Source organism: Coloeus monedula (genome assembly GCF_965178545.1).
Source record: "Coloeus monedula genome assembly, chromosome: 12".
In the NCBI taxonomy this organism is placed as follows: Eukaryota; Metazoa; Chordata; class Aves; order Passeriformes; family Corvidae; genus Coloeus; species Coloeus monedula.
The window spans coordinates 2,150,704-2,175,104 of NC_138792.1; the positions used below are offsets into that span (position 1 = coordinate 2,150,704).

Sequence of the window (24,401 nt, forward strand, 5' to 3'; positions counted from 1 at the left end):
ACAACAGGAAAACAGCCCTGGAGCCCAGGTAGCCCCAGTTGTGCTGTCACGAGTCCCCAGGGGTGTTCCCAGCCAAACCAAGGCTGCTGTGAGGATGGATCCACGCTCCTGCTGTGTCCTGGGCTCTGGGCCAGGCCCTGCTGTCCCTGCCCACAGCTCAGGAAGTGAAGTCACTGTGTGTAAACAAGGCCCAGGGACAGCAAATGACAAACTGCCAGTCCAGGAGAAGCTTCAGCCAGGGCTGGCCTCCTTCCTGCAGGGCTGCTACAAGGAATTAAACATTCATTCGAGGCAGCATTTGGACAGGGACAGACTCCTTGGATTCTTACAAAGCTGCTCCTGCAAAAGGTGTGGCAGAGGCAGCACAGGAGGAGAAGATCTCTCAGTGCAAGCTGGTTTGAGAAAAACCCATCATTTCTACTGCTCATTAAGCTGCTGAAAAAGGGAATTGCTTCAGGTGGAGTTTGCAAGGAGGAACTTTCACAGTGTCAGAGGTCAAACCAACCTACCCAAGCTTCAGTTCTTTAATTCTAGATTTGAACTGCACAGTGGGTTTGAACTGAAGCCAGGCTGGGCACAGTCTCCTGGAGGTGACATTTCCTGCAGCCAAGGATGCTTTGAGCTTCCCCTGATCCCATGAGTTGGTATTTTGCTCCAGCTGCAAGAGGGCCACAAACAGAACTGCAGGAGAAATGTCACCTGCCTGGCAATCCAGGTGCTCCTGCCCCTGCCTGACCTCTGCCTCTCAGCACTGGAAACAGATGAAAATAAGACAGGAGGCTGGGCCAGGGGAGTCTGTTACCAGCCTGTTCACTTCCTCATCCACCTTCTGGGGGAAAAGCTGCTTTTATCCATCCTAAAACCAGGGCAACTTGTGTGCAGCAAGAGTGAACCTTGCCCTTGACCTTTGGTAAAGTCACTGCAACATCATATTTCAGTGAAAGCACTCTTGCTGATACCTTTGAGAGTGGTTCTTTAAGCTGTTGAAATTGTCCCTTTGCAATAAATCAGTGGAGCTGGCAGGATCCTCACTCAGGATTTGTGACAGGACCCTCATCCAGGTAACACAGCTCCTCCAGGCTGACTGTGGGGTTCTGATGTATTAACACATTCCTTGGGTTACTGACACCTAAAAGGAAGAGGACTGGGAAATCCTGGTAACTAGGAAATGCCTAATTGGCTCCCCATCCTTACAGATTTAGTAGCTGCTTTTAAAAGCCTTTGTTTTCACCCATTCAGATACTCAGTGGAAAGCAGAGCCCCAAAATCAAGGAAAGCCTCAGCAGCCTCCAGGGCAGGTTGTGGAGAAACTGGGAAGAGCTTTCTCTGCACCACCAATCCTAAGGAGCTTTAATGAGCCTGGGAAGCTCCAACAAGTGTTGGATTAACCCTTACTTTGAATTCAACACCCAGATTTGTTGGTAAAATGTTTTCCACAAAAAGGAAGCGAGGAGTCTTCCATGGCACTGCCCCAGGAGTAGGAGTGGAGCAGTCCCTGTCTCTCTGTCAGGGGTGGCTCTGTGTGGTTCCCAGCTGCTGGTGGATACCTGGAAGTGCTGGGGGTTTGCTGGAGCTGTCACACGAGGCTCCCTGGCCAGGACACCACGGTCAGGGTGACTTTGTTCCTCTGCTCCTTCAGCATTGGGATTAATTCCGAGTTGCTCATTCCTATTGCTGGCACTCCGTTCACTGCCACAATTTCATCTCCACACCTGCCCAAAGACAGGATCCAGTGAGGACAAGGGTTCATTATTAACACTGCACCCACGGTCACCCTGAGCCCACCCTGAGCCAAACCATCAACTCCTCCTTGAAAGAACTTTTTCTCTGGAGTCAGAGGGGAAGGGAGAAGGAGGCCCCTGCTGGTGCTGGGGTGGCATCAGTGAGGGGCAGCAGGAGCGTGCCCAGCAGGGCAGGCAGCAGAGGGAGGAGTGGTGCTGGTGAAACACTGATGCCCCAGGTCAGCCCTGCAGCTCCAGGCCCTGAGCTGCTCTCCAGCGGCTCCACTGCCACCATCAGAGGTGTGAGAGGGACCTGCCCCCCTCTGGCACACCCAGCGCCTTCTGAGGGGTGCGAGGTGCTGAGCCCCCACAGCCCTGTCCCAGCGCTCAAACGGGAGCCCAGCTGAGCCCAGCTCTCCCACCTCGGCACTGGGAGCAAAGCCCAGCTCCCTACACGCAGCTGTGTCCCCTCCCTCTGTCCGTGGCAGCCCTGCCTGCAGAGGAGCCAGCTCTGCATCCCGGAGCTACCTGGGATCCCTCAGCCCCACCCCTGCTCCTCCCGCTGGGATCTGTCACCACCAAAATCACTTCAGCAAAGCTCCAGTTGAGTTTCCTGCACGGGAGGGCTTTTGTTGCTTGCGTTGGGATACTTTCCCAGTCCCAGAGGTTTTATACTCTGGAACCTCCAAGATTCATCTCAAACCCCTTTCTACTTTTACCTAATTTCTCAATTAAACCCTTCACAGTTAGGTTTTAAAAATTCCCGTAAATTCTTTTTTCGTTGCATATTTATGGAGGAACCCAAACGCTGCTTAATGCAGGGCTTGTTTGTTACAGGTTTGGCAACAGTATTAACTCTCAAATGAGAGTAAGAACGAGTAATTAACTCGGAGCTGAGCTCCTTCCAAGGGTCAAAGAGTCTTGGGAAACCCCCCCAGCACTGGTGGTGGTGATGATTCCCCGGGTACCTCACACCTACTTGAGTTTCCTGTCGCGGAATGCCGGAGTCCCGGGCACGATGGTTTTGATGAAGAAGGGTTGGTTTCCTTTGCTTTCCTCAAAGCCTCCCACGATGCTGAAGCCCCAACTTTCCAGGTTTCCTTTACTAAGGACAATATCTTGACAGAAGTGAAGGTAACTGTGTCAAAAACAGAGAGGTTATGAGGAAAATTGCCCAAGCAAGAATTTGTTTTCCCTCATGGGAAGCGCAGCTATGTAACAGCCTCATTGTCCTGGTTTTTTTGGGATTTGAGACACCCCTTTGCAGGGCATGTCAGAGGGTTAATTCTCAAATGGGATGATGCCAGTCCTTTAGAAATCTTTTCTCAGTGTTGTCAGCACTGGTTTAGGAGCTAACAGGAAATCACCCAGCTCTGAAGGGCTTTGGGACCTGCAAGACTCCTGAATAACTTTGTGTTTTCTGCTAATGAACACCCACAGCACCAGTGACAAACCCAACTGAACAGTGAGCAGCAGCTACACCCGTGCAATTAATGAGAGCAGAGGGGTTTTATTTCCTCGGTGCACTGCATTGGTACAAGGAAGGCTTTCAGCAGCTGGGCATCACTGGCAGCAAATGGGAGGGGCAGCAGCCTCCCTTCAGCTGCCAGGTCAGAGCAGGGAAGGGCTTTCCTGCAGGATCCAGGATGTCCAGTTCAGACACTGGGCTCCTTGGTGAGAGCTCCCCGGTTGTGGATGCCAGCCAGCGAGGTTTGTCCCCTCAGGGAGTCTGAGGAATGTGAGATGGAAGTGCCAGCAGCACTCGCTGCCCGAGCTGGTGGCACAGAGCCCCGCAAAGCCTTGGCGAGGCGACGCAGAAGGTGTGGCAGGAGCGTCTCGTGTGCCCCGGCTCAGCTCAGGTTACATCCTGGCACCGAGGAGCTGTGAAACTGCAGCTCATCATCACCCCGCTGAGTTATTCCAGCAGCTAAACTTTTCCTAATAAACGTTTTTGCCTCAAGGGCTTTGCTTAAGCAGTTTGCAGAAGAGTTTCAGATTTCAAAAGCCTTCTCAGTTAACTTCTCACCAGGAGAAAGATCCAATTATCTACTTTCAAACTGTAATTTACTTTTGTAGGAGTTTTTCACACATAAACACCAGGAGACCCAGCTCGAGCTTACTGATTCCTCCATGGTTTCCTTCCACAGGCACCACACAAGTGCAAAAACACAGCTCTAAGCCATGGCTATGGCAGCTTCTGCAAATAAATAGCCCCAAGAGCAACAGTGGCAAGTGCTATGTCAGCACAGAACATAAATAAAAACATCAGGCACATCCTCCAGGAGCTGGAAAGGGCTGTTTGCTAGGAATCAGTTTTCCGTATTAAAAAGGGGTTCTAGGAAGAGAAACTTTAACTCACTACGATCAAAAAGGACTGTGGGAAAAGAATTGGAGAGTTTAGGGAAGGTCGAGGTGCAGGTTTTATGGTGCCAGGCACGCTGCTGAGCTGGCAGTTCCCAGTCCCTGTTGGAATTTGGAGCTGCAGCAGGGCCGGGACTGGGAGCTCCTCACGGTTATTGTGGGAAAAGTCAGACTGGAGTCAGATAAACCCCAAGGAAGAGGGCAGCAGGAAAACTGCTTTTCCACCCCAAGACTTCTCCACAAGCCACATAGTGCACTGTGCTTTCAAGAGGCAAAGGTTTTAGAGAGAAAAGATAAATCAATCTGTAGCAGTTTTGTTTCTGGTGCCTTTGGGATCGAGGGTGTGTTGGATTAGGACATGGGCCCAGTCCAAACCAGCTTTTGAGATGGCATTTTACACTATCAGTGGCTGCTATGGATTTAACATCACACTAGGAAGAAATCAAAGTTTCTGTTTAACAGAAACAGAAGGCACAGATTCAAGAATCGAGGCCTGAATGAAGCACTGGGGGCTCAAGCATTGCAAGGATCAAATACACTTCCCTAGCCTGAGCACTCATTTCAACTCACACCTTTCAGCATCAAGTCTGGGTTCAAACTAGAAAGAAATACATTCCTCTAAAAACAAAGGAGTATTTCTGCTAGAGCAGAGGAATAACTGAGGGGAAAAAAGCTGAACAAACCCAAAAGCACACATAGAATAAGCTTGGAGCTTTTACCCTGCAGGATGCTCCAACACAGTCAGGCCAGGGCAGCCGAAAGGAGCAGATCCCAGTGGAACAGCTGGTGCTGAGGGCACAGGGTCAAGGCTGGGCACATTTCTGGGGGTTTCTGTGATGTAGTGTCAGTGTGGTGCACACAGGGCCTGTGCAGTGGACGTGCCTCTGCAGCACTGGGGGTTTGGCCCTGCAAACCCAGTTAGGGTGGGTCAGGAGCTCTCTGCAATGGGAACCAAACCACAGCACGTGGAGGCACTGGGATCTCACTGCAGCTGCACAGCCCTGAGCCAGCTTGAAATGCCAGAGGCACCCTGAACATCCCCAGGCGACAAACACGGGCTCTGTGGGTGACCAGCCAGTGCTACCAGGTCTCACTGGGAGCAGATGGGAAAAGGAGAGAGGAAGCTCAGGAATTAACAGCCCCTTTTAGTGCTGGAAACAGGAGGAAGATTCTGTCAGATCCTGAAGTGGAATAACCTTGCTGCGTGCCTCCTACCAACCCTCACACCCAGAACTGCAGACAAATTCCAAGGCCAGAATTCAGGCTGGAGTAAAAGGAAGCAAAGACCAGAAGGGGCACCTGGAATCACTTCTTGCTTCAGGAGTTGCAGTCAAATGAAGGGGGGAACATCAATACCAACAGCAAAGGAGTTTCCAGGAATGCATTCAATGGAGGTAATGTCAGACACTCCTGAAATGAAGGCAGGGGATCCAGGAGCAGAGAAGACTCCAGTCCCTGCAGCAGAGTGTGGGGAAGCTGCAAGTCACCCAACAGCCAGAAAAATTGGGAAAGGAAGAAAAGAAGCCCAGCCAGGTTTTGCCTTGCTGAAGTTCACTGCAGCATCAGCACGAGGAGCAAACACCAGGCAGCATCGAGGGTTTGTGCCCAGGTTTGGGCTCTCCAAACCTGGAGAGGTGCAGCTCAGGACCAGCTCACACCAGACCCGCCTGGAGCAGCCCAGCCAATTCCTGGGAGAGCAGAGGGAGATGGGAGGAGGTGCTGAGCACAGGCCAAGTACAGGAGACACAAAAGCTGCCTTTCCCTGGGCTGGTTCGTTGAGCATTTACAGGCTGCTAGGCAACACAACAGAGGCTTTGTGAGTGGTTCCTCTTTAGGTGTCTCAAGAAACAAAGCTGTAAATGATCCAGGTGTCCCACAGCTGGTTTGGCTTTATGTTCCACCTGCAGATGCCCCTGCACTCAGCTGGGATGACAACAGACTCTGCCTTTCAAAGTGTTTTTTGTAACTGCAAAAGGGAGGGAGCCAGAGGTTCACCTCTGCAGGAAGGAGAGGGAAATTCAAGCTTCACTTGGAACTTACCAGGTTAAAACCTGTGCTAAGGCTGTGGTGTAAAGCTTTGCAGCAGGAGAACTCAGCTCTGCAGAACCATTTGTGCTTCATGCTGAAGATGACACAGTTACAACAGCCAAGAAGAATTAGACTGAAAGAATGTCTGCCCCTAAGTGAGATGATCAGATTAGAAACTCCCAGACAGCCCAGGTTGTGTTAGGGGATGCAGGAAGAGCCACAGAGAGAGATTTCAGTCAGTACTTTAGCAGGGACTGTATCGAACATTGACTATTTCTCTTTGAAAAAGGGGTTTCAGGGGTTCTAAAGCATGGTTACTGTCCAACAGGAGTGTGGGAATGATGGCTCACTCCATAAAAACAGTGGAAGTTCCTTACACACTCATTATTCTATGATCTCATTGGCAAATAAGGCTTTCCACTGCCTTACAGCTAAACAGAAATACCAGGAATGCTTCCAAGTTCATCAACAAAGTAATTAATTTCTAGTGTTTGAGTGAAAGTCAACCCAGTAATTAACAGCTCTCTACACAGTCCCTGACAAACATACCTAGGCAATCCCAGCCACGTGATCCAGAGGGGAGACCAGCTGAATCCCTGCTCCCTGATGTCCAGGGCTGGCTCTGGGGAGTTCAGGGAGAGGATTTCCAAGGCTTTCAGTGTGACTGAGTGGGAAGCTGCATTGGATTTCAGTGCTGAGACAGCTTCATAGTAGTTCAGATGAGTCAAATCGATGCCGTTTATGCTCAGAAGTACATCCCCTGGGGATGAAATCAAATGGGATTATTACAGACCTTTGGCTATGGAGCCCATTCCAGCATCAAGGGCTCATGTGAACCCTGTTTCCAGCCTCTCTTCAGTGTCCAGGTCCAGCTTCCACTGAAGAAAACCCACAGTTCCTAAAGGATAAAGGGTCTGAGAGCCTCCCTTACCTCTCTTGATTCTGCCATCCCTGAAGAGGCATCCAATGGGCTGCACACTTGTCACATAGATGGGGAGCTTGTTTTTGTTATCCCTTCCACCTCCAATTGTGATTCCCAAAGATTCCTTTGGCTCCTTCTTTATTGCTACTGTCTTCTCATGACTTACATATCCCTGAGGCAAATCCTACAAAGGAATGACAGTACAAAATGCAGCTTCATTAATGCAATTAACAGGAGAAACCCAGCTCTGGAAGACAACATTTGGATCCTTAATCCAGAGCATTCCAGCAATGTTGCTGGCCAGCAAAGTCAGCTTCCCATGTCCTTGCTGTGGGTGGGAATACAGAGCAGCATTCCTAAGGTGAGCCACCAGAGCTGAGGCAGTGCTGTCCTAATGATCCTAAATCCATTTGCTGTAGGGAGATGCTTCCTCTGAGGAGGGGAATTTTGCACAGAGGAACAAGCTATGAGCTCATCTCAAGGCTGCTCATGCCAAGCAATGAAGCTCTCCCTGATTAAATGTTTAGGTTACAGTGAAGGCACACATCGGAGCACAGGCTGTATAAACAGGGTGTAAATGCTGCTCAGGGATTTAAATCCAGGAACCACACTGCAGCCACGCAGGACAGCTGCTCCCAGAGCTCCAGGGACACTGAAACACACCAGTCTGAGCAGCTGCAGCAGGTTTGTCACTCAGCTGGCCTTCTACACACAGATTTTCTCTCTGGGTTCACCACACTGGGGATTGTCCTCTTGCTCCTGCTGCTTGTTGTGCCACACAAAGGGGTGGCAGACACACGCTGCAGTCACAGCGGGGTCACCTGGGGATTCTACTCCTGGACCATAAAGGCCTCTGGCTCCACACCAGCTCTTGTATCACTCCGTGTGTGGGGCTTGATGCATGTCAAGAAGCAAATCCCAAGCATCTCATGGATGGCAAATTCCTCACTGCCCTTTTCCAGACTAGAAAGGATTAAACACCAGCTCTGCATCAACACTGAAGAAATTTTGACACCTTTTTCCCTTGAAGTGATGTTCCCCTGTAGATGACAACCTGATCCTCCAGTTCCAAAAGGTCCAAACCTGCCCAAGAACTGGAGCTGCTGATCAGCCTTCTGTGATCAAACACCATCACAGAACAGTACAATGCATCTACTAAACCAAGAATAAGCAGCACCTTTGCCTCATCTCCCAGCCCCACCTTCTGGTAGTTGGATTTTCGTCTGTAGTGGTTCTGGTCTGGTCGCCTCCGGTGGTGCACTGGGCTCCCTCCATTGCTGCTGCTGCTGCTGCTGTTGGAGGTGCTGCCATCCTCCACTGGCTCCCCCAGCTGCACCCCAGTCTGCCTCAGGATCACAAAGTTCACTCTGGATTCAGTGGTCTGCCCAGAGAAACAAAGAGTAGAAATTAAGAAGACAGAAAAACGGGTGAGAAATGAGGGACAGCCCTCATTGCCTTGGGGAGAAAGAAGGGTTGGCATCAGTTCCTGCAGAGGTTCTCCAACAGCTCCACAATGTGATGCAAAGTCTTTTGTGAAGAGCCAGGGAATGTGACTGGAAAAAGAAAAAGGGAATTAGCAACCATGAGTCAGAAGGAACAGGAGTAGAGGCAGGCTTCACTTGTGCCTCCCTCCCCCACAAACGCCAAACAAGAGAAGGTGGAAAGGGATGATTAATTCCTGCACTTCGGTATGAACAACCAAAATAGCATCTTGTGTTGTGCTACAGCATGAACAGAGCTGGAACACTGGCTGGTCCACACCATGACCACGACAAGCACTGGATGCTTTTACTGCACAGGAAGCTGTTGAAGCACTGTCCCTCCCAGCTCTGTTCATCTATTGTTCACCATCTCCCATCCCTTTTTTCCCCAGAGTACCTCTGGCCTGAGACTGCTGCCGGTTAAACACTTGGGCAGCTGCACGTCTGGCCTTGGCAGGGCTGCAGGGGAAGTACTCACTATTGTTCCTGCTGCTCTCCTTGGGTTTGTTCCTTCGGATCACCTGACAGAACCTTATTGTGAAGGACTCACAGGGGAAGGCCCACGTGCTCCCTCCCCGCCCTGGATGACAGAAATGCAGTCGCTGCTCTCACTCCTTGCCACAGGACCCTGTTTCCCTGGTGCCACAGGGAATTCCCTGGCCTTGGAAGAGGGGCTCTTTAAGTTCCATTTAAGCAAGGATTTCAATTAGCCCTCAGAGGAACACATCATGTTTGGAAAACTGTTGCAGTTTTACACAAATGTCACTTCCAAAGAGATTCAACCCCAAACCTCATTAAGGCAGTTCTGAGACTTTGGCTGCTGGTTCCAGTGGGATCAAAAGAGTTCCTCATATGGGAGTTGTGTGTGCACACTGCAACAGGAATGCAGCAGCACTTGTGGGATGCAAACAAATTCTAAGAGGCCATAGAACGGAAGCACACACACAACATAAAAAGGATCTCAGTGCTGGAACTCTGCTCTTTCTCCCATGGCAGTGCACTCCTCTGATAACTGTGAAGAGAACTGGCTCTCCCTCCTGCTGACCTCACATCCTTTCTGGGATATAAACAGAATGGGATGAGGTGCATTGTGTCAGGATCTGTAGATAAAAACACAAACTGGAGGCACTCTCCTGGGGAGATAAAGAATTTAAACTGATCTATGTGGTATCTGCTGCACATGCAGCAATCCTTAATCCTTTAACCAGAATTCCTTGCCCACTCCTTCCACCAAAACCTCTGGCATGCTGCAACAGGAGCACATTCCACAGGGAAAGACCAACTCTCTTCCACCCATTTAGTACCTTGGAATGTTTTTAGCCCCACATCGTTTTCCAGTCTCTCTCTTCCCAAATACAGGTAAAATGGGGAGAAAGGGCTTCAAATCAGTCCAAAGGGATCTGTTCTGTGCTGCCAGCCCACCCCATGTCCCAGCCAGCACCTTCAGTGTCACTGTTGGAAGCACAAGAGGCTGCCCTGATGCCTCCCTGTCTGCTGCAGTGCATACCAACATTCCCTCTGCAAGGCTGAGAGGCTGCAAACACCACCCAGGAAATCCAATCCCCTCAGATGAACTCCCGAGCCATGAGCCGCTGCTTCCCCTCAGCCCTGTCAGGGATGACTCACATGGATTCCCACTCTTGGTGTTTATCTTCCTTTGGAAGCGGTGCTTCCCACACATCGGCAGGGGAGTCGCTTTCCATGCGGGAGATTTGGGGCAGTGCAGGTTGCCCTGGTGCGTTCTGTTAGCCCCAGCTCAGAACAGGAGCCCTGGATCAGCCACACAGAGCCATTTCCACACAACCTCTCCATGTCTGAGCTCACCTGGATTATCTGGGCAGCAGCCTCAGGAGTTCCTTGCCTCAAATCCTGGCCATTTATTGACAGGACTCTGTCGTTCCGACTCAGCTTTCCATTCTTGGCTGCCAAGCCTCCCTCTAAGAGGTCCAGAATAAAAATCCCTGCCTCGTCAGTCTTCCTGATCAGTTTGATTCCCAAGGGTTCTGATCGGTCTCTCTTCACCAAGGTGACGTGGATCACTTCCCGGTTTGTAGCAGCGGGATCCTGCTGTGCAGTCTTGTTGGAAAAGCCCTTCTCCTGCAGGACCATGAGGTGGAGAACAGGGCCTGGGTGGCGCAGGAAGGAGACAGCCTGGCAGTGAGTCACACTGCTGATGTTGACGCCATTCACCTACAGAGACAAACAAAGCACTCGCTAATCAGAGCCCACATTAATTAGGCACTGTCCGCAGTGTGGGGCATGGCCAGGCTGGAGCAGGATGGGAAACTCCCTGTGCAATCTCTGACTCGGATGCACATTAGGGAGCAAAGTCTTCTAAAACAGAATAAAGAAAGCTGACAGAATTAGACTGTAATTGGTGAATAATTGATGACAGGGACAAGACAGGACAACCCACACAACCAACAAATCTGAAACTGCAAAATGTTCAATCATTCCTTCCATCCCATGGCAAGGCAGATCTGCTTCCAGTGTTCAGTACAGACTGGGAGAAGACTCCAATCTCCACTTTTGAGTGGTCCATCGTCTACAAGCTTCTGGAATCACCCATCCAATTATACTTTTACCAGGGTGACCCTGAGAAGGCAACATTTTGCTTGATGTTGTCACCACGTCAGACTCTGCAGTCTTTTAGGATGTTAATAGGGCTCCCAAGTGTGGGACCTGCCCTATTTACTGAGACATGGACAAATCGAGCTGGATAAAACAGGAGTCACTCCATTGTTCTATCTGAGAAACCAACTCAGAGATCTCATTGGCCACTCGTGTGGGGGGGCTGCCAGCCCCTCGTGATGCCCAATCCCATGGGATAATGAGGATTTACTGCTTGTCAGATGATTGGGCAGCCATGGCTGGAGGTGCTAACAGTTGTCACCGTGTGTACAGGGTGTCACCTCAGTCACTCAGGGCCACACGGCCCCAGCAGTGTGGGCAGTGCCCGGGCCGTGGGTCAGGCTGGGGCTGGAGCTCTGCATTACTCACATTTTGGAGCTGATACTCACTGCAAGTCAGCAGCTCTCACCCTGGACCTGCCCATGGAGAATATGCAGCTTAAGCAACACAGTGCAGCAAGCAATTATGAGACTTCCTAACTAGAGCAGAGAAATGGGACTGCTGTGTGAAATTTGTCAGGTAGGAATCTTTCACTTTATCCAAAATGGTCTAAATTTCAAAAAGCTGTCAAATATCCCAGAGAAATATGTGTCTGACTGGAAGGAACCCCAAAAGTGTGTTCCTGAGCCCCAGCAGACACACAGTGCTGCTGACACAGATCTGATCAATGCTCTAAAACCCTGAGCTGCAGAGATTTCCCAGTTCTTCCAGGCACCCTCCTCCCCCAGTCAAGGGAAGCAATGGGGCTGCCAGGGGGGTTTTTCCTACCTCAAGGATGTGATCCCCAGGAGCAATTCTTCCATCAGCAGCAACCACAGAGTCCCGCAGCACCTCCTGAACAACGATGTTCCCTAGGGGGGTGTCCTTACCCCCAACTATCCTCATCCCCAGCTCTTCCTCTGGATCTTCCCGGTGGATTTCAATGGTGGTGGTTTCAGCCACAAGACTGGTTCTCTGAGGAAGGTCTGGTTGTGGAAATTGAAGAGAAAAAGCAACACATTAACAGAATTTTCCTTTTCACAGCACCCTGAGATTCAAACCCCTGGCAGGTCTTGTTCAATGTAGCATCTGGAGGGAAAGCAGCTATCAGGAGACCTAAGGTCACATAAAAAGCTTAAAATCCCTCTTCTTTACAGTTTCTCCAGAATTTCCCCCATTTTCTCCTATTTTATGGTGAATTCAAACTCTTTATTGTTGTTGCTTGGGGTTTATTAAAGGGCATTCAGTATGGTTTGGCTATATTTAGAGGTTTATTTTTCTCCTGTGACAGCTGGCCTGCTAGGAGCACGCACACAACAAATTCCAATTTCCATGATGCCCATGAGGGAAAGGGACTACCCAGCTGTAATTACTGCTCTGCAACTTCCTTCCTCTAATTTCCTTTGCTCCCCTTTTCCCATCCCCCCTGTAAAACAGGAGGAATGTTTGGCTGTTTCACAGCATACTGGATATTAAGCAATGCTGCACTTTGAAGATGAACGTTGTTGTGAGCAAGTGGGATGAGATCTCCCAGCACGGGGACACTCAGGCAGGCCCAGCACTGCCTGGCAGGGTGAAGGACAGGTGTCACACCAGAGATGCAAAACCTGCTCCAGGTGTGCTTTGGGAAAAAGCCAGCAGGGAACTGAACTGACCTGTGAGTTACCTCTGTCCCAGGCACAGGGGTTGTCAGCTCCAGCGCCTGCACATGTGGAAGCTGAGCCTAACTTTGAGACAAGGCACTGAGGTTTCCATGCTGCTGCCTCCTACCAAGCTGAGACAAGTGCTGCTACACTGAAGTGGAGATGGTTATTTGATCTGCGAGGCTTTCAGAGCTGCCTGTTAATCCAAAACCTAACTTATGCTAGAAAAACACCAGGAGGGAGGTGCTGACCACTCCAGGATACTGACTGTATATTTAACTCTGCTAACAAGATTAAAAAGAACCTGGAACACTTCCTAGTTACTAATTTTTTGGCTTCTACAAGGGCTTTAAGTGCTCCACGTTCACAGTGACAGGGACTGCCTTTGTTTCTCCACAGAATACTGCAAATACTCACTGCAGTCTAGCAGAGACTCTCCAAATGGTTTTGCACAGTTTAGTGCTTGTGAGCAGACTCTGCCACCCCTGGTGCACATGAATGCATCTCCCTTCTGCTCAAGGAAAGAGATGCCTCTGATGGCTACTAAAGGCTGAGCAGCATTGAGGATGACTGACAGCGCTGGGGACACTTAAAAATTTAATTTTTTGAGATAATTACATCATTTTTATATCATGAAAGATAAATACATAGTTCCACTTTGCAAACTCTCACCTTCTTCAGTCTCCTCAAAAGCTGGATTAACCAGTCCAGGCTCTGTAGTCCCCAGTGACACCACAGCAGCTCCAGAGCTTTCTGCCACAAGTGAGGAGCCTCCACTTGGGACCTCTGGATCCTTGGGCGTGTTTGTGTCCCCCTTGGCAGGAGGATCTTCCTTCCCTTTGGAAATGGGATTCTTTTTCCGCTGGAGTTCAGATTTGTATTTCTTAAACCCACAGCACCTGGAGAGAGATTGGCAGTGACTGTCAGTGACTGTCTCTGCCTGGGCAGGGGACCCAGCACATGAAAGCTCTGACAAACCTGTGGGAAGAAGCTTGTTCCAAATCTCACCAGGGCAGTGCTGGTGCCTCAGATGCTGAAATTGATTCTCATCTGACATTCAGTTTCTACTTATACAAGTATCAGCTTAAGAGCAGCCTTGTTACTTCATTACTCTCGAAATTATTAAGCAAATTATTTGAAAAAGAAGAATGTAATAGAAACAGGAGTCTCCCTTGCTAAATATTTACCTGGCAAACACTCCATGAGGAAAACAAGCCTTCTTAAATATAAGCAAATACTGAGCTCTGTAGGAACTGTACCTCGAAAAAAATCTATATTTTTATTTCACTTTGTGAAAGAAAATGGCTCAAGTTTCGAGCTCAGCCTTGAATTAGGCTTTGTTTTAACCCACCAGCTACACACAAGAGCAGCAAGGGAGAATTGGGCATTTTCTGTTGTGGAATGAGACCTGACCCTGGACCTGGTCCACTCCCAGTCCATGCAGGTGATGGCTCTACCTGAATGGGAGCAGTTTAGTTCCTGATCCCACTGACTGCTCCCCACAGAGATCCCAGAACAGGGATGGAATTGTGCCCTGGATGCAGATACACCATCACCAGCCTGTCTCAGCACTAATGGGTGAGGAAGAACAGCTCTTTTATCATGAGGATTTATAAAAAAGGTGACAGGTGAGGAGGTGATAAATGCAAAAACATCACTTTCAGAGAGATGAGTGGTATTGGGTGCGTATCAGAGTCTCTTTTCAAATTAAACTGACTTATTTACACTCTGGCTAAAGAAGTCTCATCCCAGTATTACTTCCTCTGGATTATTCCTACTCATTTATTTTCCAAGCAGTAAAATAACCCTGAACTTAATGACAGCACCTGACTGATGCATTTGTACACATGCCCCTCTTAAGGTATCAAAACACAAACTCGATTTGCAAAAGGCAGGGAAATCCCCCAAGAAAGTAAGTTATTATGTGCTTCTTATTTCCTTAAAACTACTGCTATCAGTTAATGCCACTTAAAACAAAAAAAAACCCACCCAAATCCCAGTGCAATTTTCTTGTCTTTTAATTTTCTTCCCCACTTTTCAGTCTGACTGTGCCCACAGGTGAAGTAGGCTGGAATCTTAGAATACTCTGTCCCCAAGAAAGATAAAAACAACTGTGAAATACAGAACAGAACGATACAGTTTCCAGGCAGGCCTCTAACGCAAACATTTCAGGTGCCTCCCTCCCCTGTGCTAACTCCTGAGCCAGAGGGATTAACGAGTGACAGGAGTTTACTGATAGCAGGGCAGATTTGCAGAGCAGAGGAAGGCCCAGCCCTGGTGGGAGCCGTGGCCCCAGCCCTGCAGCCCGAGCACTCGGCCCAGCCTGATAACGAGCAGCCAGTACAAAGGGCTGCCTCAAGAAAAAGGAGATTATAAACTTTCACTGAAGGGAAAGGGGCACTCAAGCACCTTCCATCCCTTCCCCTGGCTCTAACACCAGCTCTCAGCTCGTGGGAACTGGAGACAAGCAAGAACCACAAGGGTACATCCTTGGCTGGAACTGCAAAGGTATCCTAAGTGTACCTGTTCCCTGCTTGGCTTATTTTTGAAATATGTCATTGCTGCAGCAGCTACAGCTGAAGGAAACAAGCCTGTAGCATTTCTCATTGGCTGCTGACAAAAGGCACCCTGCCAAGGAAGGTCTGTTCCACCTGCAGCAGGGCTTGCACTTAGCTCCCTTCCCTGCAAATCATTAACCAGGTAGGAACAAGGGTTCTCCAAGGACCATGGCAAGAGCTTTGTCACCTGCACTCCTTTTAAAGCAACAATATCCTGCCTGCCAACAGCTCAACCAGCAGTGGAAGCACCGAAAAGCCTCCCTTCCTCTGCACAAGAGGAACAGAAAAAAAATATAGTGATTTTCATTTGCTTCCCCTTTTCAGCAAAAGAATGAGAGAAGATAATGGAATTGTAAGTAGGTGATCCAGCAAGTGCATAATGTGCAGCTTGGAGGGACTTGCACTCTTTGAATCAAAGACTCATGTATTGTACATCTTAATTGGACCAATTAAACTGGCAGCACTGCACAATCCCTTGCTTTCAGAGTGTTGACTTCATGCCTGTCTTTCTTCCCTACGCAAGGGAAACAAGAATAAGCTTGTTTGTAACAACTCCAGGCCTGGTGCTCCGGTTCAGGACCCACAGATGTCGGTTTAGTGTCTGCCTTCGACCTGAAGGTGAGCAGCTCACCCTTCTCCTCCAGAGCACGCACACAATTACACTGTCTTCACCCACCCACCTCTGCAGCCTCACCCTGGCATCTCTGGTGTCCCACCTTGCCCCAGTTCAGGAGCTGCTCTGAGAATGGATGGTTCTGATGAGCAGCACAACAGCCCTGGCATTGCACAAGGAGCAATGACAGGATGGAAAGGGGAATGCACCTGTTCTGCAGGTGAGCTTCCAGCTCACAGCGCTGCATGGTCTGCTGGCACTCGGCCTTGAAGGGACACAGCACAATCAGCTTATCCAGCAGGTTCCGGACCAGGAGGCTGGACTTGTGGCACTGCTGGAAGGAGAGCTTCTTCCGATCCATGGGACAGAAGTTGTACTCCTGCATGAAGTTCTCAAGGCACTTGAAACAGTACGTGTGTCCACAGGGCGTGTCCATGGGCTGCAGCAGGGGCTGCAGGCAGATGTGGCAGATGAGCTCATCGTCCACCTCGTCCTGGAAGTTGTAGAGGTGATTGTCCAGCAAGGGGTGGGCCTGGCCACACTCACAGCACAGCTCAGTGACCTGGGACACGGGTTCCTCTGCAATGGGGTCGGCCATGGCAGCCAGCACCAGGGAGGAGATTGTCACACAGCAGCTCTGCCACAGACCTCTAAGGAAAGGGAGAGAGAGAGATGTCCAGCCAACTGCCTGCTTTAAATCCAGCCAGTTAAAAATTAAACTGTATTCATGCCTTGAGCTTCCTCCCCCAGAATCTTCACCCCCACCTGCCCCCCGTAGGGCTCTTCCTTCCAGAACCAGCCTGTGAGTGAACAGCCCAGGGATCAGAGGATGCGAGGACCTCATTCAGCACAATATTTAAGCACGTGGATAAATTGAGGCTTAAACTACTTCACACACACACGCTGGAGACACAGACTAAATAAACCCTGCCCAACAGATGGACTGGAAGAGCTGACACAAAAGCTGCATGTTCTTGGGGGAGAACAACCCAGCGAGGGAAGGAAAAGAAAGGATATACAAGACAGTGATTTTTAAACTTCCTCTGGCTTTCCAGATCATACCAAATATTTTAAAGACATGTGTGGTGAAAAGCCAGTTTGGGGACTTCTGGTTGTTAGGATTTTTGTTTTGTATTTGGGGGGTGGGGAGGATGAGGCAAAAGAAGAGGAAGAAATTTCAAAAGAAACTTAAATCTAAACCACATTTCCTTCCTTTCAAGCCCACTCCCTTCAAAAAAATTTGTTTTAACAAACAATGCATTGTTCCCCACTCATCCATGCCTAAGTTCCCCCATGGAAACAAATTTCCTATAAAAAGGCTAAAGCTTCCTAAGTGGAAAAAACCTAAAGAATTGTCCACATCATTTGTTGTAATGTTAGAGAAAGGCTTGAGCCTCAGCTCCTTTCAGGCAGGGAGAGGAGGATAAGGGACAAACTGAGTCCTTTGTAGCTGCTGCTCTGATTTTAACAGAAATTTCTTCAGTCACATCCTTTCTGAATCCTGCCTGTTGTAATTAAATATAAAATTCACTTGAGTTTCCTAGCAGATTACAGGCACAGGGATGATTGCAGAGAGGATTTTTTTAACCTGGCAGTTATTTTAATGAAGTAGGAAATGTGGTATTAAAGGAAGCAAACTGTATTACACAGTGGGGGGTTTTGTGGTGGTGAGATGTTTTGAGTTTTGGATTGGTGGAGGTTTTTTTAACTTTATGTAAAGAACCCCAGACTCTTTGAAAACAAAAAAATTGCGAAACTGTGATGAAATGGAAAATTTCTGAAAGATGATGTGGAAAATACCAGAAAATAATGGCTTTATCTGGAACAGGTAAAAGCCCAAGCAAGAGGGAACACTGGTCTGCACCAGCGCCTGGAGGACATGGCTGGCACACAGCAGAACTCGGGAGGAGGGGAGACAAGAACAATAAGACAGCAGGAACGGCAAGAAAAAATTAGTCATGGGTTTCTAATAAAAATCATACATCACTCCAATTAATTGTCGAGGTAAGTCAGCTATTTAATTAAAGGGAGAACGTATCACCAACAGAATCAGCCATTTCACAGGCGAATTTTTACCCAGCCATAGGAACTTGTTCACTTCAAAAGATTAAAACCTCACTGTCACGGTTCCAGGTGGGTACAAGAAGAGTTGTTTGCTTCTCCCTCCCCTGCTGAAGTGCCAGAAAACATCTTCCCCTTGAGGCTGGGTGAACATCCCTAACTCTTCTGTTTGCATTCCCTCCTTAACTCCTGTGTGGCTGACTCAGTGCTCCCCAAACCAAAACACAGCTCCCAGACAGCACACAAGGAAATGAAAGCACATGTGTCCATGTCCTCCTCTCTCAGAAATCCCCCTGTCGTTTGGTGCTTGCCTCCACCTGAAACAGGCAGCCCTACTGTTTGCCTTATCTGCCTTTTTGCCAGGCTTCAGCTGATCTGGAATGATCTTACAGGTGAAAAAGGAACATTTCAACATCAGACCATCACTTAACATCTCCTACCAATTCTAATCAATCAGCTCAGCACCAGCAGTTAATGAAACACGAAGCTTCCAAGGCAAACACCACCAATCAGACATACTTGTGCTTCAGGTTGGACTATTTGCATAAAACTTTGGCAGGTGATGAAACAAATCCACTTTCTCAGCAAAAACAAACCTCACAGTAGTTTTGCTGATAAACTACTTTTTTGGGGATGTTTTTTCAGATTATTTCCCGAATTCATTCTCTGCTCTGTGTTTTAAGGTTACACAAGATGAATCCCATTGATGAGTAATATCTGAGTAATAACTTGTGGAAGATAAAAGTGTCACCACAATTTTGCTGCTCTAAGCTGATCTGCTGTCTCACTTCTAGCTCCTTGAAAACAAGGGCTGAAGATTTCATTTTAAATGTCCAGGTGAATTCTACTTTTACACCACTGTCCCTTCAATAACGAGGACACTCCTGCAGACACAGGGGAACCGAAGGCTGACATCTCTGTGATGAAACCCAGCCCAGAGCCTTCGGCAAGGCAGGGCTGAGTGAGCAGCATGGGGAGGGCAGCAGGCTCAAACAAGCCTCCCTTGATCAGGGACTCGGGCACAAAGCAGAGCTTCTGCAAGGGGAGAATTGCTAAAATCTCATCCAGCACAGATAGTGCTGCAGCCCAACAAGGCACAGCTGAAGTGTCTAGAAAAAAATCACTGTTTCATCATAACAGGTCTGGCTCCCCTCAGCTTCAATGAGCCACTTTCAAGAGTCAGTCCAGAGAGTCCACAGGATTCCAGCTTTGCAGGGGAGGTTTGATACAAACTCAATCCTTGGCAATCCAATCTCAGGTCCCCATTCTAACCTCCACAGGCCAGACCAACCCAATCAACCCCTCCATCCCTGTGTTGCTTTTTTTGTTACCCCATTCCCCACTCTCCAGCTTCCTTCCAGCAATGGGTGGCACCTTCCCTGCTCCTGCCTTTCTCTGTAGCACTGGGATCTCTCCAAGGATTTTAGCTTCCACATAAAGAGGGAATCACAATACCAGGATCCAGCTTGGTCCCAAGTTACTACACACTGACTGCATGAAATTGTTAAAGCCTGACATGTGCTGCTCTAATGGACTCTGCTGTTCTAAAAGTGCAACACAAGGAATGCCCCTGGAGTCAGAATTATTTAGAGAGTAACACACCCCACTGCTATACGTAACAAAGAATTGAAGGAAATAAACCAGCAGAAATCTCTTTATATTTCCCATAAGGATTTCTTTGGGGTCACCTTTATCTTTACTCTATTAAAAAAAACAAAAACAAAACAAACCAGAAAATCACTGTTGGCTTTTTTTTTTTTTTTTTTAAGTAGGATTCCTTGTACTGTAACACTGACTCAAAGATGAGACTTTATTTTTTAAGATGACTTATCAGGTAGTTTAATCTGTATTCCTGCCAAAGCAAGACTATTCCTGACAATATTAGCACATTGCCTATTCTTGTTTTAGCTCTGCCAGGGCACAGAGCCTCAGATCTACCCCCCCTGCACATCTACAACACTGTTAATAGCTCTGGGAGGGGTCTGCCAAGAACCACACCAGCAGTGAACCCCTCGGCACCATTCCTGGTGGGCAAACTGCTCATTCTCTGCTCAGCAGCCCAGACTTGGAAACAGAACTGATGACTCACTTCTACAGCTTTCAAGAAAAAAAGAAGCTCTTTTAAAAGAGCGTGATTATCTAAGAAATCTTTCCAACCCTGTGCCTCCACTTGTGCTGTGACTGAGCAGGAGCTGTGCCTGTGGTACCTGGGTACCCCAAGAGCAGCATTCCAGCCTCCCAGCTTATCACCAGCATTCCCAAACACCGCTCTGGCTCCGGCTTTTAAGGCATTTCCCTGTGCCACTTACTGTGCAGTATAAATGAAGGCTCCATTCAATCCAGGCCTGTCTGCTCTCACAGTTCCAGCATTTGATCCAAGTGCATTTTGGCCATGAATGTATCTACCAAAATTACATTTCTTTGAGGTGTAATGTTGCTGCTATTCCCATTTAAAGACTGAGAAATTACATCACCAGAGGGTAAAACAGACCCACAGCGGCACCAACTCCTGGGAAGTTAACACTTTGTTATGTCTCTGAAGAGGATCTCAAGGAACCTACCTAAGACCACATAAGAAGCTCCTGGGGAAAAAAAAAACCAACCCAAACAAAAAAAGAATAAAATCAAGCCTGTTTCTATTAACTAACTGATTTATAAAACCACAAATATGGTGAGTAAGCAGAGCACATTCCATATTGCAGAACACAAAACCATGCAGCCAGTCTGCAGCAAAGACATAAAACAGAAGTGTAAAATTCTTCCTAACAGATATGAGATGCTAGAGGAGTGTTTCAAACTGCTTAAGTTAATAAATAATTTAAAAAAAAAAAAAAATTGGTTCTCAATATTAAAAAACCAGTTGTACCATGGGAAATATTTTAGAACTGGCATGGTTTATACTTTTGGGCAGCTGTAGGTTAGCACTGACATGTTGCTATAGAAATATTGGGCTGAAACCCCAATACAAAAGCTTGTTTGGGGACTGCAGGGCTCATGCCCCACGTCTCCTGCTATGTAACACTGCACTGCAGTAATTATGTCAGTTATTATATTTATAACAACATTTCCCTGGGAGACTGGAAATGCAACATTCCAACTAAAGGCTAAACAATTAATTAATTTTTGGGGGTGGACAAAACAAGTCATCAGCCACAATCTGGATGAAGATGGCTGAGGGCACACACCAGCAGGGCACCGGCCAAACCTAAAAGCAAGTTCCAGATGGATTCTGACGGAGCAAACCCAATCCTCTAGAAATAAACCATGAGAAAAAGGGGCAGAGCTTTTCCTAAACTTTCTTCCAACAGTTTTCACTCAGTTAAGAAGTTTTGTGTTTCACAGAATCGCGATTTTTTTTCCATTCCAGAGAGAGAGAAAAGTGCACTGGAAAAGTGCTCTGTAACAGGGAGGGGGAGTTGCTGAATTTCATCCCTGCCTGTGAAAAAGGATTCATGAAATGAGACAGGTTTTACAGGACAGGAACCACAGTCCTGACTGAACACTTCCAGTGTGTTGCCCCAGTGTTTCACAACCATCACTGAACTGTCCTTAGTTTACAGCAGTTGCAAGAGAAGTGTTAGAAAAGCAGAGGATTTTTATAATCAATATTGAAGTAGGTCAATTTTACAAAAATACACAACACCAAACCCAAGAATGGTTTCAAGTGTTGATACAATTTCCTATTATCTTTGTTATTTTCTGATATGACTGAAGATCAGGCCACTGAATGTAAACTATTCTGTAGATGGTGAATTTATACAGTTAAATAAGAAGCAACCCTTTCACTATTTGAGCTTGCCTTGAAGTCACGGGGTTTCTAAAGAGCCACCTCCAAGAGTAACTGCTCAGCACTTGTGTGAACATTTCACTCAGAAACTCTAAATCAAAGCTGCTTTAATGTAATCAAGAAAAATGGAAATCTAAATTTCCATTGTCCCCATCATTTTTTATACCCATCCTTTAACCATAAATGTGAAAATAAGTGGTATTTAACTCCTTGGTGTTTCTGTGCTTGTTAAACAATCTGGTATTTTATCTGCCTCAGCTTCTGGGCAAGTATCTGTTTTCTGCACCAGAAAACAGAAAGCCAATTGTATTTTCATTAATTATAATCAGAATCATTATCCTGTTAGACCAGAAAAGAGCTATTATCTCAGGAAACCCTATCCTGAGAGATGAGCTACAAGGCTTGAGTAGAACAGGACAATCCCAAGGAGTTTTCTGCTGAGCAACTTTTGCAGGATCAGCTCTGCAGCATTGATGGATTTCCATTTTTAACATAACTCACTTCCAGACAGATTTATAAAAGTTTTTTTATAAAAATCTTCCAGACTTTTATAAAAAGCCTGTCTGATTAGTGTATCTGAAAGTTCAATGCAAGTGAAGATTTGTAATACTCAGTTTTAAAAATCTTACTAGCAATCAACAGCTTAAATTGCAAGCATTTTTAATTTGAGGAGAATCAAAAGCTGACATGAAAACTTAAGAAATTGGTACTTATAATTTATTTCTCTCACTACCATATGCTCAGAACATTTGCTTCTCTCTCAGTTAATGATTGCACAGAGCAGTAACTGTCTCACAGGACCCAGAGTGTTAAAGTAGCAGGGCTACACAAATGTAACTTCAAAAATGAATCCCAGTAATTTCTGCAGAGCAGGAGATTCTGGTGTTATCATTCTGGTAATATTACCTGGGTAACAAGAGCCAGTAAATTTCCTCTCTCCTCCTTTCTTAAGGAATTAAGCTTTCCACCTACACTTTTCTTCCAAAGGGGATCCAACAGTGACTGGTTTAACATAGTGCTCAGAAAAAGGGATATGAATTCATGAATGCTTCCACTATATCCACCCTCCTTTCTACATCATATTCCACACAAACATGCAAGTTGCTCCTTTTGTGCTTGCAGGAATTCTTCAGTCACTTAAATCAATTTGCTTCTTTGCAGGATTGGACCCAAATATTCCTATGGAAGCTTTACCACCACATGGGTGGATTGTCTTTATTTTTTTTTTTTCTATCGTGTCTATAATCATCTCTCTCCAGGAAATTAAATACTCCCACCTCCACTCTCACCTGCATTTTCAATTTGGCAGCTATCTGCAACTCCATCCCTAAAAATCAGTTTGATGTTTGTGGGAGAAGGTTTCTACAAAGAAAGAAGGAACACAGTGCTATTATTTAAGGATTTAATCAGTAATTAATAACCACAGCTTCTCCTCCAACCCAAACAAAAAGCCCAAAACCAAACAAAGAGGGATTAGGAGATGTGATGTTAAGATTTGGGTTCATCTGAATATCTGGGAGCACGCTCACATTCCAAAGAGCTGGGTTTGCTTCTGGGACAGGAGGTAAAGATCAAGTGTCTAATGGCTATAAATGAGTATTAGATGCTCTTACCTCATCACTGCCTGTGTGTCTACCTACAAATTCCTTGTTTGTAGGGACAGATGAAAGAAAACCTGCACAGCACTGTCCCTTTGCGATCTGTGTTTGTCATACAGGTCAGAGAGAGGCAACGCTTTCTCATCCCAGCACTTCTGAAGGATACAGGGGAAGAAGCAGACTGTGCACTATATTTTATATAACTGGATGTTTTAAAAGTCTCTGTTTGAATATCCTCACCACGGTGGTCACATCAGAGATATTTAAAAGTAATGTGAGAAGGGAGGAGGCGGGAAGAGAGAGACTCTTGCTTTTGGGAGACAAAAGGTATTTCTGTAGCTCTAAGCCTTGCTGTCTTGTGAGAAACTCCTACAGAGCTTTAATCTTTATCACACTCTATCAAAGTGTTCCTTTAAAATTAATTTCAGTTAAAAGAAATTAATCTTGGCTACTCTCAGCCTTAAGCATGAAATAACTAATTTTCTAAGTTCATTACAACACAAACAAGGAACTCTTGTTTTCTACAAAACTTTACCACAAGCAATCCAGCAGCATGAAAGCAGCTTTGCACCTGGAGATGAAATATTTCCTATCAACAGACACAGTTTTTAACATCAGAAACACCAGATTAGGGCTTTGCTGCAGGATAAAGTAGTACAGAACTCCTCATTACCCGGTCCAAGTCTCAGTAGCACTACTTTTTTTAATGGTGTTCTGTTTAAAGAGTTTGGCACAAGGTGTGACAGTATCCCTTTATATCAACAGGCACTTGGAATCTCAGCTCTACAAAATAAACCCAAGGCAGGATGGCTGAGAGTCATTCCAGAGGGACCAGCACATTTCCCCTGGCCCGGCTCTTCTTTCCCAACAGCTCACCCAACAGCAGGGTGACAGCAGGGTGACAGCACCCTGCTCAGACTTCCTTTCATGGGGTAAGAGGGGTTTTTATGCAAAGTACTTTCTAGCCCGAGCTTGTTCACACTAACTAAAAAAGCTGAATTAAGAGCTAATTAAGTCT

General features: G+C 47.0%; 1 protein-coding gene across 2 annotated transcripts in view; it reads right to left on the bottom strand.

The window, feature by feature from the left end:
- Positions 1-757: 757 nt before the first annotated feature.
- LOC309577315 (ligand of Numb protein X 2-like) overlaps positions 758-24,401 on the bottom strand; it is a 28,308-nt gene continuing 4,664 nt past the window's right edge. For both annotated transcript variants that reach the window (XM_082289237.1, XM_082289238.1), the window contains exons 2-10: positions 16,147-16,587; positions 13,439-13,665; positions 11,913-12,109; positions 10,338-10,703; positions 8,234-8,413; positions 7,042-7,216; positions 6,660-6,870; positions 2,701-2,859; positions 758-1,712 (exon numbers count right to left, since the gene is read on the bottom strand). In XM_082289237.1, the coding sequence (XP_082145363.1) occupies positions 1,577-1,712; positions 2,701-2,859; positions 6,660-6,870; positions 7,042-7,216; positions 8,234-8,413; positions 10,338-10,703; positions 11,913-12,109; positions 13,439-13,665; positions 16,147-16,535 (2,040 nt within the window). In that variant the 5' untranslated portion in view covers positions 16,536-16,587 and the 3' untranslated portion in view covers positions 758-1,576. The remainder of the gene's footprint in view (positions 1,713-2,700; positions 2,860-6,659; positions 6,871-7,041; positions 7,217-8,233; positions 8,414-10,337; positions 10,704-11,912; positions 12,110-13,438; positions 13,666-16,146; positions 16,588-24,401) is intronic.